This window comes from Oncorhynchus clarkii, chromosome 23 (genome assembly GCF_045791955.1).
Source record: "Oncorhynchus clarkii lewisi isolate Uvic-CL-2024 chromosome 23, UVic_Ocla_1.0, whole genome shotgun sequence".
Lineage (NCBI taxonomy): Eukaryota > Metazoa > Chordata > Actinopteri > Salmoniformes > Salmonidae > Oncorhynchus > Oncorhynchus clarkii.
The window spans coordinates 9,939,825-9,955,298 of record NC_092169.1 but is presented as its reverse complement, the minus strand read 5'-3'; the positions used below and the strand labels follow the sequence as shown (position 1 = coordinate 9,955,298).

At 40.3% G+C, this 15,474-nt stretch overlaps 1 protein-coding gene and 1 pseudogene across 18 annotated transcripts in view; both read right to left on the bottom strand.

Annotated features, from left to right (window-relative positions):
* LOC139382000 (tetratricopeptide repeat protein 27-like) overlaps positions 1-4,368 on the bottom strand; it is a 145,730-nt pseudogene extending 141,362 nt beyond the window's left edge.
* A 9,857-nt stretch (positions 4,369-14,225) lies between these two features.
* Positions 14,226-15,474, bottom strand: part of LOC139381137 (dual E2 ubiquitin-conjugating enzyme/E3 ubiquitin-protein ligase BIRC6-like) — a 141,314-nt gene continuing 140,065 nt past the window's right edge. For all 18 annotated transcript variants that reach the window (XM_071124458.1, XM_071124463.1, XM_071124468.1 and 15 more), the window contains one exon: positions 14,226-15,029. In XM_071124458.1, coding sequence (XP_070980559.1) covers positions 14,850-15,029 — 180 coding nt within the window. In that variant the 3' untranslated portion in view covers positions 14,226-14,849. The remainder of the gene's footprint in view (positions 15,030-15,474) is intronic.

Genomic DNA, 15,474 nt, shown 5'->3' with positions numbered 1-15,474 from the left:
TTTAACACGTTTTTGGTTCCGACGTGATTCCATATATGTTATGAAGTTTTGCTATGAAGTTTTGATGTCTTCACCATTTTTCCACAATGTAGAAAAAAAGTCAAAATAAAAAGAGAAACCCTGGAATGAGAAGATGGGTCAAAACTTTTGACTGGTACTGTATAAGTATATAATATACATACATACCATATATTGGTATTATTTATAATTGATTTAGTGTTGTTTACATTGTTCCAATTTGTCTGAAAAAGTATATTTATAATAACCCTCCTTTTTCCTTGAACTCCTTATTGTTATTATTACTATTATGATCATCATTACAATAATAAGTCATGTAATTCTCATTAGTAGGTTTAATATAGCAGCCTTGTATAAGCACCATCAAGCTGTAAGTCTAAGAGCGCATCCTGTTGAGTCTTAATACCGTCACTTACTTAGGCCTATATTTCAATACTTACAGTGCATTCTGAAAGTATTCAGACTCAGACTTTTTCCACATTTTGTTACGTTACAGCCTTATTCTAAAACGGATTAAATCGTTTCCCTCCCTCATCAATCTACACACAATACCCCATGATGATAAAAGCTATAACAGGTTTAGACATTCTTGCTAATTTATAAAAAATATTTAAAAAATAATACCACATTTACATAAGTATTCAGACTCTTTACTGTGAGCAAGCTTTTGGGTGTTGGAAGGGCGTTGCTGAAGGGGGAGGAATTTTGATTGATAAAGATAAGTGTAGCTATGAGGCCAAGGCGTCTCAGCCTGGTATAATTGCATTTAATGCAATTGGTGTGCTACGCTTCAGCTTCTCTCCAGCTTTCATTAGTTCTTTATTTGAACAGGGATGCCTGTGGTGCTCATTAGCATTGATTGCATTGTGCTCACCTGATGAGAGTGAGGAAAGGCCTGAGAGACGGAGAGAGAGAGAGAGTAATGGGAAGGAGGAGAGGCTGGGTGTGCAGTAAAATAACTGGTAAACCTGAGCAAACTAAAACATCCCTGCAAGCTGACAGACATGTGCGGCAGGTAGCCTAGTGGTTAAGGGCATTGGGCCAGTAACCGAAAGGTTGCTAGTTCGAATCCCGAGCTAAATAACTATAAAAATGCAATAAAAATAAATGAATCAAACACACAGTATGCGTCCCAAAAATCTCTCCTTGCTCCTGAAGTGTGCACTTCTTCACAACTGCCAACAAAAATAGAATCCATGATGGGTAGTGAACAAGTGCACCAGGATTTGGGGAGAAAGGAGAGATTATTGGGACAAATGTTTTCAATACACAATGTCATAGTAGAAATCAAGAAAACCAATCATACATTCCTAACTGTCTTGTCATTTCAATATAAAGCCATGTGTTTTGAGACTGATATTCAATGACAACCTGATATGCACCAAATGCTATTCTATTTCAGATTTGTCAGGGAACAACAGAACAGCAATTATGGAAAACAATTCGACCTCAAAATTAGACAATTCATAAAATGGTTCTCACATTAAGCAGTCCTTAATGTAAGGCAAATCAATATGAATTGCCCAGGGCCTCAATATTCAAGTAACATTTCATCTATTACATTAGCGTAGATTTCGTAACTAGTCAGTGCAACAGCCTCATCTCTCTCCTACAAGCACACACACGGGAACAGGAAGGTAACTAGCTACATTGTGTCATCGGTGTAAACTTGTTGGATTTAAACAACAAAAAACTTGCAGTGTAATGAAACAGGGCTAACGCTTCATTCACAATATATCATTTCAATCCAGCCTGATGTCAAAAATTGCAGAGAAGTGACGTCTTAAAATCACAGCCTAGTTTGCTTTATCCAAATATGACCAAAATATGTCATGTCTATTCCGACAACAGCCCAGACAACCATTACTTAGTTAGTGCTACATCACTTAACACAGCTACTGTGCCATCAGTGACTGGATGATGGGCGAGAATTATATGACAGGATTGATTATTGTGCAAAGCCAGTGACCTCGGATTTAGCACAAATGAGCATACATACATACATACATACATAAAGAAAATAGCCGAGCATACATACATGTCAAGAAAATAGCCGAGCATATAGCCGCAGTGCATGGTGATTGTCCAGAGAGACTTAACGTTTTCCCATCACCGGGGCTGGGATGTTTGCCCCACGTGCGTGGCCGCAGCCTCAATGCAGTAAATTGACAAAAGAGTGTTCAGCGAAAGAGCCTGACAGCAATTAACTCACTATTGCTGCCTCTCATATTATTATATAATGTAGCAAGAAAACATTACAGAGACCAAGCTACTCATTAGTTTTGCTAGACATCTAGCTCCCGGTAAATTCCGGTGGAAATGTGCAAGTTATCACAGGCTGCTCGCACACTTGTGTTGTGAACAACATTAGCATGAGCAAAAGTAGTGGGATCTCCGGTTGGCCTTCAAAATAAAAGTAAAAGTCCCCCCCATTGCAAACGGTAAAAATAGTGGAATCATGCCACAATTGGCTTAGTTAATCCTAAACAAGGTTGGAACATTAAATAAATTCAACAAAATGACAATTATTTAATTGTACACAAAAAAGTTTAAAATATGTTGGAAATTTAACTGTGGATGTATTAAGACTTCACATATAATAACTACAACGCTAATATTTGTGAAAACTCCTCAGTTGTGTTCTGTGAGTGCCACTGAGTAGGCTGATAACCCATTTAATGGACCCAAGATCCATAGGTAAGATGTACATTGCAATATGTACAGTAAGGGCTCCCGAGTGGGCAGCGGTCTAAGACACTGCATCTCAGTGCAAGAGGCGTCACTACAGTCCCTGGTTTGAATCCAGGCTGTATCACATCTGGCTGTGATTGGGAGTCCCATAGGGCGGCGCACAATTGGCCCAGCATCATCCGGGTTTGGCCTGGGTAGGCCGTCATTGTAAATAAGATTTTGTTGGTAACACTTGCCAAGTTAAATAAAGGTTAAATAAATAAAAAAATACTAATAAAATTGTCCAATGCACATAATAGGCCGAATAGTGTGGTGATTTCCCACAGGTAAAGTCCCTCACTAAAAGCTGTAAAGCTAATATTTGTGAAAACTCCTTAGAATTGTAATCTGTGGGAGTCACTGAGTAGGCTGGTAAAGCTGTACGTACATTGCAATATACTGCAGTTCTGAAATCTAATACATGCAGTGCAATTTCAACAGGTTTTTTGTTCGTTTTTTGTCCAATTAACTAATTGTCTTTTGTGGAATTTACATAAGATTCCTACCTTGTTTAGCATTATCTAGTCTAATTGCGGCATGATATCACAATGTTTAACCTTTGCAAGTGTCAATGGGGGACTTTTATTATGCAGGCTAACCGCCGGTTACACTATTGTTGCTGCTTATGTTGTTCACGGCACACTGGTGGCTCACACGTAGGAGGGTGAGATTTGGCATAGCCTCGGGCGAGCTAGCTACCGATATAACAATATTGTGACAATAACGTAGCTAGCTATAGTTGGGTAACAGTATGAGTCTATAAAAGTAAAAGTATGAGTCTATGATATTAATATTCAGTCAATTGCACGTGCCAAAATGTGACTACTCTGCGGTGTAGTGAGCCACTACTCCATTCTCGGCTCGTGTTAACCGTTGAAGTTAGATTCTAAGGTGTCTCCCACAATTTGACAGCTAGTTGTTTCCAACCTGTGTTGTCATGAACTAACTAACTAGTAAGTTTCAAGGAATCAGAACACGTTGCCCAAATATTTAACATTTAAACATTCCACATTCAAATTACGCTATCACACCATTGACAAACCGACTGACAGTGGCTAACTGCGAGCCATGCATTTCTTCGTCTCCACATTATTAATTTAGTTAGCTAGCTACTCATTAACTGAACGTATTAGCCACCAGCGTTATTTGTGACGGTAGCTACAATACTCACAAAACTAGGTAAACTACACCAAAATGTACAATTTGATTTATACTGCTTGTCGAATAAATTATTAATAATCTCACCTGCAGCGCTGAAAACATTCTGCTTCCATTCAGTTGCCTCGCCGCTTGTTTTCAGAAAACCCCGGAGCACGGGAATCTCAGCGTCCCGCAACATCCCCAAATGTGATTTGCAGCAGTCTTACAATGAAGTCAATACTGTTTCCAACCGGGATCGGCATAATTGTAAATTGACAATATATACCCTTACTGCTGTAATGTAGGTTATTTCAACTCAATGGTATACATTTGTGTATTTCAACCCATGTACTGTGAGTGACATCAGTGTGCAGCCATGACAGATAGTCATTGCATCATGGGAAACCTAATAAGGAGGGTGCTGGCATTGATACTTTTCTAATATCTCTGGTGCTAGTCGTGCAAGTGACTTTGGTGCCTGTGAAGAACAGCTGCCTCACAGGCTGATGTTTGCGCCACTGCTGCCTCACAGGCTGATGTTTAACCAACTCCGCCCATTCTTTCCCAGCCAATCAAATGAATGCTGCCTCACAAGCTGACGAGAGAGTGGTGAGGAGGAGGAGTCTACAATGTCCAGAATGGACTTCGCCATTCATTTTCTGTATTCAGGGTTCACTCAAACAGCGTTTTAAGCTTTGTTTTAATATTTACAATCTCTGCTGATTTCAGGATTGTATATCGATTTGCTCTCCTTAAATTGAAGTTTTCTGATTTATGCCTTTCATTTTCTGAATTATTTTCTCAAACTTTTCGTCACCAGCTCCTGATATCAGGGCATAAAAACTACAATCTGTATCCTGAATTATGTGGGCGCACTAAGGCTCAAACTAGTTTTTCTCTGGCAAAACTAGCTGGCTAGGTGAACTATGCTAGTTTCCTCATTGCCAAACTTCATATATACTTCATATATATACAAAGGGTCAGCAGAGATCCTCCTCCTTACCACTCTATACCCAAATAATGTTGTTGACTCGTCCTATACTCGTATTTGTGGCCAAAGCATAAATTTGAGAAAACAGTCAAAATAAACAGTAAATATAAATGCTTACTATTTCCTCATAGAAGCTGATGTCATTCTGAGTGGGATGAGCTGGACGGTATACACCCACACCATTTTGTTGTTGGTATACACCTACACCATTCCAACACAGAAAATATGATTTTTAACATACTTAATAAAAAAATGGAAGAAAAACTATTTCCCTCATATTGTAATTAATTAAAGGTCATATTTCATATGAATATGGAAATACTGGACAGTTACTTTAAAGGTTAGTGGGTCTCAAAGCTAGCAGTTTCACCCACAGCCTCCGAGGCTAGTCTATGTGCAAGGCTCCTCGGAGGCTGATCAGAGTAAATAGGGACCTTACAGGGTGGTCTATAATAAATGTTCCTTGCAGGCTGGTCAGTGTAAATAGGGGCCTTGCAGGCAGGTCTATCATAGAGGTTCCTTGCAGGCTGGTCAGTGTAAATAGGGGCCTCGCAGGCTGGTTTATAATAAAGGTTCCTTGCAGGCTGGTCAGTGTAAATAGGGGCCTCGCAGTCTGGTCTATAAGGGCTCCCGAGTGGCGCAGCATTCTAAGGCACTGCATCTCAGTGCTAGAGGTGTCACTACAGACCCTGCTTCTGTTGTATGCTGGGGGTCCTGAGCAGCAGTACGACTGGGAGTCACTGGGACCCTACAGAGATGTCACTCCTGTCATCCTCCCCTGGAGGAGTAGAGGGAGAGGGACGTCACCGCTCTACTGTGGGACAACATGGCCCTCCTCTACCCTAGCAGAATTAAAGTACTCTCCATGGATTAATAACAAATATACTCCTACATTTGATTTAGTTTTGTCATTTGTCTTTTTCAGAGGGGGGTTACAGGTGCATAAACAATCAAATAAATGCATACAAAGATAACCCCTCCCACCTCAGTCCCCATCCACGTGCCCGTATCTTCCCTCCATCCCACCCAGCAACCAAGGTTGCTTATCAGTCCCCCTCCCCATTCATCCTAAGTCTCCACTTAGATTCCCCCAGCCCCCTACAAAGACCAAAGATCCCCTTCCCGTACCACCTCTTCTCTGTGGGCCTGAATGGAAAGAAAGTAACAAAAGTCTAAATAAATATATATAATTGGTTTGTACTGTATGTGTGGGGCTTTAGCGGAGATTGTTCATTACAGATTCAAGTATATTTGTCCAGGCCTCAATAATAATACTATTTAACCTTTATTAAACTAGGCAAGTGGGAGAGAGTGAGGTGGTTGCCATGTTAGAGCCCAGCAGTGATCTTTCTTGATTGATTGATTGATTGAAATTCAAGGGGCTATCATCATTAAGTAACATAATAGATGGAAAGCATTGAACATTTAAATTACAAATTAATTTTGTTACTTTACTCCCGAACCATTTAACTGAAGGGCAAGATTAACGCTCTCCTTCTGTCCCATCAGGAATACTGACATAAGGCTGCAGGGTGTGGTGCTGCGTAGGCATCTCCAAATCAGAGCTGCTGCCCCTGGGATTGGTCCCAGACCGTCTAATGCGGCAGGGGTCATAACCTTTTACAATAGAGATGACATTCACATGTTGATCTGTCCTATATTTTGTGTCCTCATAGTACTCTCAGATCATTGTTTTCATAAATAGATGAAGGAAAAATCTATGAAACTTTAGATAGTCAAATATTCAGTGGTGATTGTGTGGAAAACTAAAATGGACAGTTAGTGACGTAATACAGTTATTTTGAAAATGTTATTCTTTATCCCTAATTGAACCCTAAGCTGTACCCTACATCCCTTTGGAGATATGGGAGGACTTGATATGTACACTACCGGTCAAAAGTTTTAGAACCCCTACTCATTCAAGGGTTTTTCTTTATTTTTACTCTTTTCTACATTGTAGAATTATATATATACATCAAAACTATGAAATAACACATATGGAATCATGTAGTAACCAAAAAAGTGTTAAACAAAGGTAGCGAGGTAGTCACCTGGAATGCAATTAACAGGTGTGCCTTATAAGTTAATTTGTGGAATTTCTTTGAAATCATGTAGTAACCAAAAAAGTGTGAAACAAATCTAAATATATTTTATATATGAGATTCTTCAAATAGCCACCCTTTGCCTTGATGACAGCTTTGCACACTCTTTGCATTCTCTCAACCAGCTTCACCTGGAATGCTTTTCCAACAGTCTTGAAGGTGTTCCCACATATGCTGAGCATTTGTTGCTGCTTTTTCTTCACTCTGCAGTCCGATTCATCCCAAACCATCTCAATTTGGTTGAGGTCGGGGGATTGTGGAGGCCAGGTCATCTGATGCAGCACTCCATCACTCTCCTTCTTGGTAAAATATCCCTTACACAGCCTGGAGGTGTGTTGGGTCATTGTCCTGTTGAAAAACAAATGATAGTCCCACTAAGCCCAAACCAGTTGGGATGGCGTATCGCTGCAGTATTCTGTGGTAGCCATGCTGGATAAGTGTAAATTCAATTCTAAATAAATAACAGACTGCGTCACCAGCAAAGCACCCTCACACCATAACACCTTCTCCAAGCTTTACAGTGTGAAATACACATGCAGAGATCATCCATTCACCCACATCGGGCCTCACAAAGACATGGTGGTTGGAACCAAAAATCTCAAATTTGGACTCTAGACCAAAGGACACATTTCCACTGGTCTAATGTCCATTGCTTTTATTTCTTGGCCCAAGCAAGTCTCTTCTTCTTATTGGTGTCGTTTAATAGTGGTTTCTTTGCAGCAATTCGACCACGAAGGCCTGATTCACACAGTCTCCTCTGAACAGTTGATGTTGAGATGTGCCTGTTACTTGAACTCTGTGAAGCATTTACTTGGGCTGCAATTTCTGATGAACTTATCCTCTACAGCAGAGGTAACTTTGGGTCTTCCATTCCTGTGGCAGGCCTCATGAGAGCCAGTTTCATCATAGCGCTTGATGGTTTTTGTGACAGCACTTGAAGAAATGTTCAAAGTTCATGAAATTTTCCAGATTGGCTGACCTTCATGTCTTAAAGTAATGGTGGACTGTCGTTTCTCTTTACTTTTTGAGCTGTTCTTAATATGGCCATAATATGGACTTGGTCTTTTACCAAATAGGGCTATCTTCTGTATATCACCCCTACCTTGTCACAACACAACTGATTGGATCACGCGCATTAAGAATAAAATAAATTCCACAAATTGACTTATAACAAGGCACACCTGCTAATTGCATTCCAGGTGACTACCTCACTACCTCAACACTTTTTTGGTTACTACATGATTCCATGTGTTATTTAATAGTTTTGATGTCTTCACTATTATTCTACAATATAGAAAATTGTAAAAATAAAGATAAACCCTTGAATGAGTAGGTGTGTCTAAACCTTTGACTGGTAGTGTAAGTAGTATCATAATGGCTTTATTAGCCCTACCAGTTTTACAAGTGGATAAACAGTGCATCAGGAGTCCTGTGATATTGTACACGATCCATTAGACAAGGGGCCATTTCCCAGACAAAGATTAAGCCTGGTCCTTGACTAAAAAGCATGTTCAACTGAGAATTTCCACTGACAGTGCTTTTTTGTCCATGACTAATATGACTACAGCTCAGCATTCAGCACTATAGTACCCTCGAAGCTCATTATTAAGCTTGCTGGTGCAGGTCTCAACCTCGCCCTGTGCGATTGGGTCCTGGACTTCCTGATGGTCCGCCCCCCAGATGGTGATGGTAAGAAACAACATCTCCACTTTGCTGATCCTGAACACTGGGGCCCCACAAGGGTGCGTGCTCAGCCCCCTCCTGTACTCCCTGGTGTCAGGAAAACAACCTCTCACTCAACGTCAACAAAACAAAGGAGATAATAATGGACTTCAGGAAACAGCAGAGGGATCACCCCCCCTATCCACAGCACGGACAACCTGAAATGGTCCACCTACACAGACAGTGTGGTGAAGAAGGCGCAACAGCTACAGCGCCTCTTCAACCTCAGGAGGCTGAAGAAATGTGGCGTGTCACTTAAAACCCTCACAAACTTCCACAGATGCACAATTGAGAGCATCCTGTCGGGCTGTATCACAGCCTGGTAGGGTAACTGCACCCCCGACAAACGCAGGGTTCTCCAGAGGGTGGTGCGGTCTGCACAACACGGGGGGCAAACTACCTGCCCTCCAGGACTCCTACAGAACCCGATGTCACAAGAAAGCCAAAAAGATCATCAAGGACAACAACCACCCGAGCCACTGCCTGTTCGCCCCTCTACCATCCAGAAGACGAGGTCAGTCTCTCTGAGACCGAAAGACTGAAAAATAGCTTCTATCTCAAGGCCATCAGACTGTTAAACAGCCATCACTAACACAGAGAGGCTGCTGCCTACATACAGACTTGAAATCAATGGCCACTCTAATAAATGGATCACTAGTCACTTTATTAATGCCACTTTAATAATGAAGTTTACATATCTTGCACTACTCATCCCAGATGTATATACTTTATTTTATACCATCTATTGCATCTCGTCTATGTCGGTTGGTCATGGCCCATTCATATATTTATATACTCTTATTCTATCCCTTTACTTAGATGTGTGTATTAGGTAGTTATTGTGGAATTGTTAAATTACTTGTTAGATATTGCTGCACTGTCGGAACTAGAAGCACAAGCATTTCGCTACACTCGCAATAACATCTGGTAACCATGTGTATGTGACCAATACGGTTTGATTTGACTAGGCTAAATCAATGTCTGGGAAACCAGCCCTAAAAGTACCCTAAAAACTCAATCTAAAACTTTGGGGCCTATTGCAACCATCGATAGCCACCAGATTATCGCCAGCTGATCTCTCGTTAAACCATCAATACTAGCTATATTAACTCGCATAGCAGTCACTTGTGCACTTTGCACATGGGCCATGGCTATTTTCCCTTTTTGTCTGCGATCTGGCTAGTGTAAATGTGTTAGTGAAATGTAATCTTATTTTCTATTGAGTAGAGCACAGATGCCAGATAATCACTGGTCAAACCAAAAATGATATAATGTATATGGAAGGAACTGTCCCTAGCTGAAACTGGCATCTCTATATCTGTTTTGTTTCAAGGTTGAGTGGTTGGAAGACCAATGGTAATGAATATATATATATTTTTTTGAATTAATTTTTGTTTTACAGCATAATGACTCAGGTGACTACATGGGTTGTGTCGTATCATAACGCTTTGAGCATTTGACTTAATACCTTTCAGCCAATCTGTCATCTTTCTGTAGGATCCTGGGGGGAATTGGAAGGTTCTCCTCTTTATAAAAATCAGATGGGTGATTTATCTTGATCATGCTAAGTGGCTCCCAGAGGGAGTTAGTGTTTGTGTGTGTTTGTGCGCAGAAGGAACGTTTAGGGAGAGACATATGAGTTACAGGAATTCACTAGAAGCATGCAGGTGAGGCACTGTCTATCCCCACCAAAACCTGTAGGACTGTGCCACAAATGGGAGCAAGAGGAGGGATTGTACTTGAAATAGGTTGATTACCCTACATTTATTGTTTGCTCTTTCATGGGATGAGAACAGTCGTGATGTAGTGATGAACATGACCCCACAACATCACCACTAATGAACAATTATCATGAAAGGACTACTACAGTCATAGCCTTTACTTGTGCAGAGCTTCTCACAAAATATTTCCTTGAGCAGGGCATTAAGTCACATGGACTCTTAATGAAAATGATCCCATGGCTGGCTGACCTTTTCTTCTCCACTGTCAGTGGTTTACTCCAGTGAGACTCTAGTACGGTATGCTGCTCCTGGAGATAAAGCCAGTGAGTAAGCCTACTGTTTGACATGAGACAAAAACAACATCAAAATGATTCAGAGCGCCAGCATGGCGCATTGATAGAGCTCTCGGCTGTTTTTCTCAAAGCATGGGAGGCTCTAGTCTAAGGTTTGTTTTCTCCACCACTCGTTCTCCTTTCCCCTCCCCATCTCCCCTTTCCTCCTATTTGTGCATTACATTTAAGAGAAGTGTGCTTGAGCGTGTCATGGAATTCTTCACAGGCTCTTTGGAGTGGCTTTGAGGAACGGAAGAAAGACCATGGTGAATAGGGCTGTGATTTACCTTTCCAGAGGCATGCTTCCAATTTAAAGAGCTGTCAAGGACACACCACTGTTCAACTGATGAGAGGTCATTTTCAAGACTTTCTTTCAGGGGAAACAAACAAAAGATTTGCTGTTAAAGACAACAGCTGACACCTGCAGTGCGCAGATGCTGTTTGAAGCTCAGGCTACCAAACCATACATCCAAAGCTCCAACACGCATACTATTCTCACATTGATTGCCAGAGCAGTGTGAAGAGAAATTGTTTAAAAAAAATCCCCAGACACCCGTGTTTTTTACTGCTCTATAAATGTATACAAAGGAAGGTGTGTTCGTGCTTGGGGAGATAAGGGAGATGTTGACTTTCATTGTTGCAGTCTGAATTATGTCTGTTTGGAAGCCTATTGTAGCTTGTTCTTCTACTTTTGGAGAGGCCATGAAACATTACCTCATCAGTCCTGCAGGAAAAGGCTGAGCTTGGCTCTTTCAAAACAGAGTACCTTTCTTTGAAAGCAAGTCTGTGCACACTGGCAGATAGCTAGCAAGGTTTCATTGCCAAGGTTAAATGATACCAAACCAGACCACCAAAAGCTGAGTGAGGCTACCATCTCCTATAACAAACCAGGGGCTGTGTGAATAACACAATCTACTGGTAAAATACAAAAGATGGTTTAAGTTAGAAGGAAAAATGTGCAATGAAAACCAGTGCCCTAGAAACAATTGTACATTAATTAAATTATCAAAACATTTTGGAAAAGGTAATATATTGCAATAAGAAATGAGACAAAAACAAACTGCATCAAACTCACCGTTCAACATTTCAGGTGTTTCATTAGGATTGATTCCCGACAATTCATTCAAACCCTGCTGTAGGTACTCTGTAGCCCATAGGATTGTCACATACCATGTTGTGAAAGATTCTCCATACAGCGCTTTACACAATGCATTTTCCAGAAGGCATTTCTCCCTCTACTTCACTGTGAGGTTTAAAGCATAGGATGAAAATTGCATAGTGGGGGGCTAAATCACAGAAGCACATCCACCATGCTATTCTCCTTCATCCTACACCATAATCCGTGTATCCAAGCTTGCTGTACAGCAGTTTTGTCAGTCATTCCCAAAGGCAGAGTTCATTGTGGGAAAGGGATAGCAAGAAAGGAAAAGGTGAGTCTTCTCAGTGAGTCTCAATGTTGCACAGTCTTCATATAGAACTGTTGAGATGTATTAATTATATTTGGTTAGGAGACACCTAGCACATCATACAGCCAGCCATGATTCACACTACATCAAGCTGGATGTTGACTTTGGTAATTACATTGTTCTGATAGTAAAATGCAAAAGCCAATATAAGCAGTGGTATAAAGTACTTAAGTAAAAATACTTTAAAGTACTAATTAGGTAGGTATTTTGGGGTATCGGTACTTTACGATTTTTATTTTTGACAACTTTAACTCCAATACATTCCTAAAGAAATGATGTACTTTTTACTCCATACATTATCCCTGACACCCAAAAGTACTTGTTACATTTTAAATGCTTAGCGGGACAGAAACATTTTCCAATTCCCACACTTATCAAGAGAACATGCTTGGTCATCCCTACTGCCTCCGATCTGGCGGACCACTAAACACAAATGCTTCCTTTGTAAATGATGTGTTGGAGTGTGCCGCTGGCTATCCGTAAATAAAAATAAAAAAACAAGAAACTCATGCCATCTGGTTAAGGAATTTGAAATTATTTTTACTTTTAATTTTGGTACTGTAGCAAATTTAAAACCAAATACTTTTACTCAAGAAGTATTTTACTTGATTTTCACTTGAGTAATTTTTTATATGAAGCTTTACTTTTACTCAAGTATGACAACTGGGTACTTTCTCCACCACTGAATATGAGCTCATCTATCGTATGGTAAGGAGGTTAGGAAGGCTCTACCCTCAGAGGACTGACAGTTGTGGAAGGCCAAACTAGCAATGGAAACAATCGGCAACCCAAAAACTGTACCAGCAAAGACAAAAGTATATCTAAACATGTTACTCGTATACAGTAGATTGCCTGTTTCCCTGCACTGGGCCTCATCTGACTGTACAGTAGCAGCTCATGCGCCTATGTGGATTGGCACCATGTTTTCCTTTATATATATTAGATCAGAGATTCCAAGTGTTGTTCAAAAATGCAGAAAGAACCATTCGCACAATCAATAAACATTTTCAAGCTCCATTTAATGTCCTACCAAAAGGAGTATGTGACTGAACCGGGAGTAAAGTAGGAAGTGCTTTATCTTTTACTGGAATCAAAAGGAGTATGTGACTGAACCGGGAGTAAAGTAGGAAGTGCTTTATCTTTTACTGGAATCAAAAGGAGTATGTGACTGAACCGGGAGTAAAGTAGGAAGTGCTTTATCTTTTACGGGAATCAAAAGGAGTATGTGACTGAACCGGGATGGAGTAAAGTAGGAAGTGCTTTATCTTTTACTCGAATCAAAAGGAGTATGTGACTGAACTGGGAGTAAAGTAGGAAGTGCTTTATCTTTTACTGTAATCAAAAGGAGTATGTGACTGAACCGGGATTAAAGTATGAAGTGCTTTATCTTTTACTGGAATCAAAAGGAGTATGTGACTGAACCGGGATTAAAGTATGAAGTGCTTTATCTTTTACTGGAATCAAAAGGAGTATGTGACTGAACCGGGAGTAAAGTAGGAAGTGCTTTATCTTTTACTGGAATCAAAAGGAGTATGTGACTGAACCGGGATTAAAGTATGAAGTGCTTTATCTTTTACTGGAATCAAAAGGAGTATGTGACTGAACCGGGATGGAGTAAAGTAGGAAGTGCTTTATCTTTTACTGGAATCAAAAGGAGTATGTGACTGAACCGGGAGTAAAGTAGGAAGTGCTTTATCTTTTACTGGAATCAAAAGGAGTATGTGACTGAACCGGGAGTAAAGTAGGAAGTGCTTTATCTTTTACTGGAATCAAATTGAAATACATGAAGGGATTTTAGCCAAACAGTGGAATGATGTGTGTAGAAATGTCAAATAATCAGTGAATAAACTCTTTCAAAGTATCTGGTGGTATAGATGTCAATGTAGATAAAAAGGCACATGCCAGCTTGGCATCTTATGAGAATTGTTGAACACACACAATCGCATACACATGCAGAAGCATTCACATACATATCCCAAGCACATCTTACATACACATAGCAATTAAGAACGTCCATTTCAGCCTTTATTGAAGTTTACAGGATCCTGTAGAAATCAATGGGCAACCAGAAGATTTCTCAAATTCAGGAAAGTGTATGTGTTCTTTTCTTTTAAATAGTATCCTTAAAGAATGACCAATACATTCTTGGTTACAACTGTTCTTGCGCTAACAGTCCATTTTTTTTGTTGAAATTAACATTCATTAAACATTCTCTAAAGGTATGCTAGTTCCCTTATATATTCTGTGATTCCCTCTGTCATTATGTATACATAAACAAGTTTAATAACATACCAATCAGTGGTTAATTCACAATTGAAAAAAAAAAAAGCACAAAAAGTTTACACTTTTACAGGTAAATAAAATAATTTGTTTGTCAACTGTTTCCTTAAGGGCATAGCATAGTTCGGAGTTTTGTCTTATTTTTGTTGGTTTGTATGCAGTTTCATTCTCATCTTGTTTTTTGTCCTATTTTTTCAGCTATTACATAATTAGATTCTTACATACAAATATTGACAAAATGGTGGCTTGTGCTTCGAAGCCTTCAAAGTCTATTTAATAACAATAGTAATAGTCGTGAGGAGGAGTAGCCGCGGCTAAGGGTGGAGGGGTGCAGGGAAGGGCAGGACTCATAGCAGGCCCTCACTGCAGGGGGCGTCTTGGCTGCCGCTTGGCTTCTCCGCATCCTGATTGGGCAGCTCTTTGACCATGAGGGCGGCACTCTTCTCTGAGAACTCCTCCCCGTCAGGCTCCAGGCCCTCGGGGCAGGGCAGCTTCAGCAGTTCCTCTCGTAGCTGGGCCGTGTGCCTCTGAATGGGGGAGAGGGACAGAGGACACAGGGTTACCACCACAGGGCTCAGTTCAGAGCTACTATTTTCTGTGAGGGGGCAAGTACAAACATGGGCTCTTACAAGGAAACTGATTTATACTCTACCCCACAGTTATGACAAGGCCTGTGAACTCTAAATACTCTTCCAAACCAATACAAATTTCAAGCCCTTCATTTAAAAAGATGCACAATGCAGAAATCACTTCGCCATTTCCTGGTTGCTAAAATGTTCGCCTAATTTCAGTTTGTGACAAAACAAGCAAGTGTAGTATAGAGAGTCATTGTATAATCTAAATCATAGCAACATATATTTTCTATAAACAAAATATAGTATTTTCAGCTGTTGTACAAAGCCTAAAGTAAAAGACACAAAAACAAAACTTTAAAAAAGGAAGCATAGAAGTAGTGCCCATAGAACAGATCTA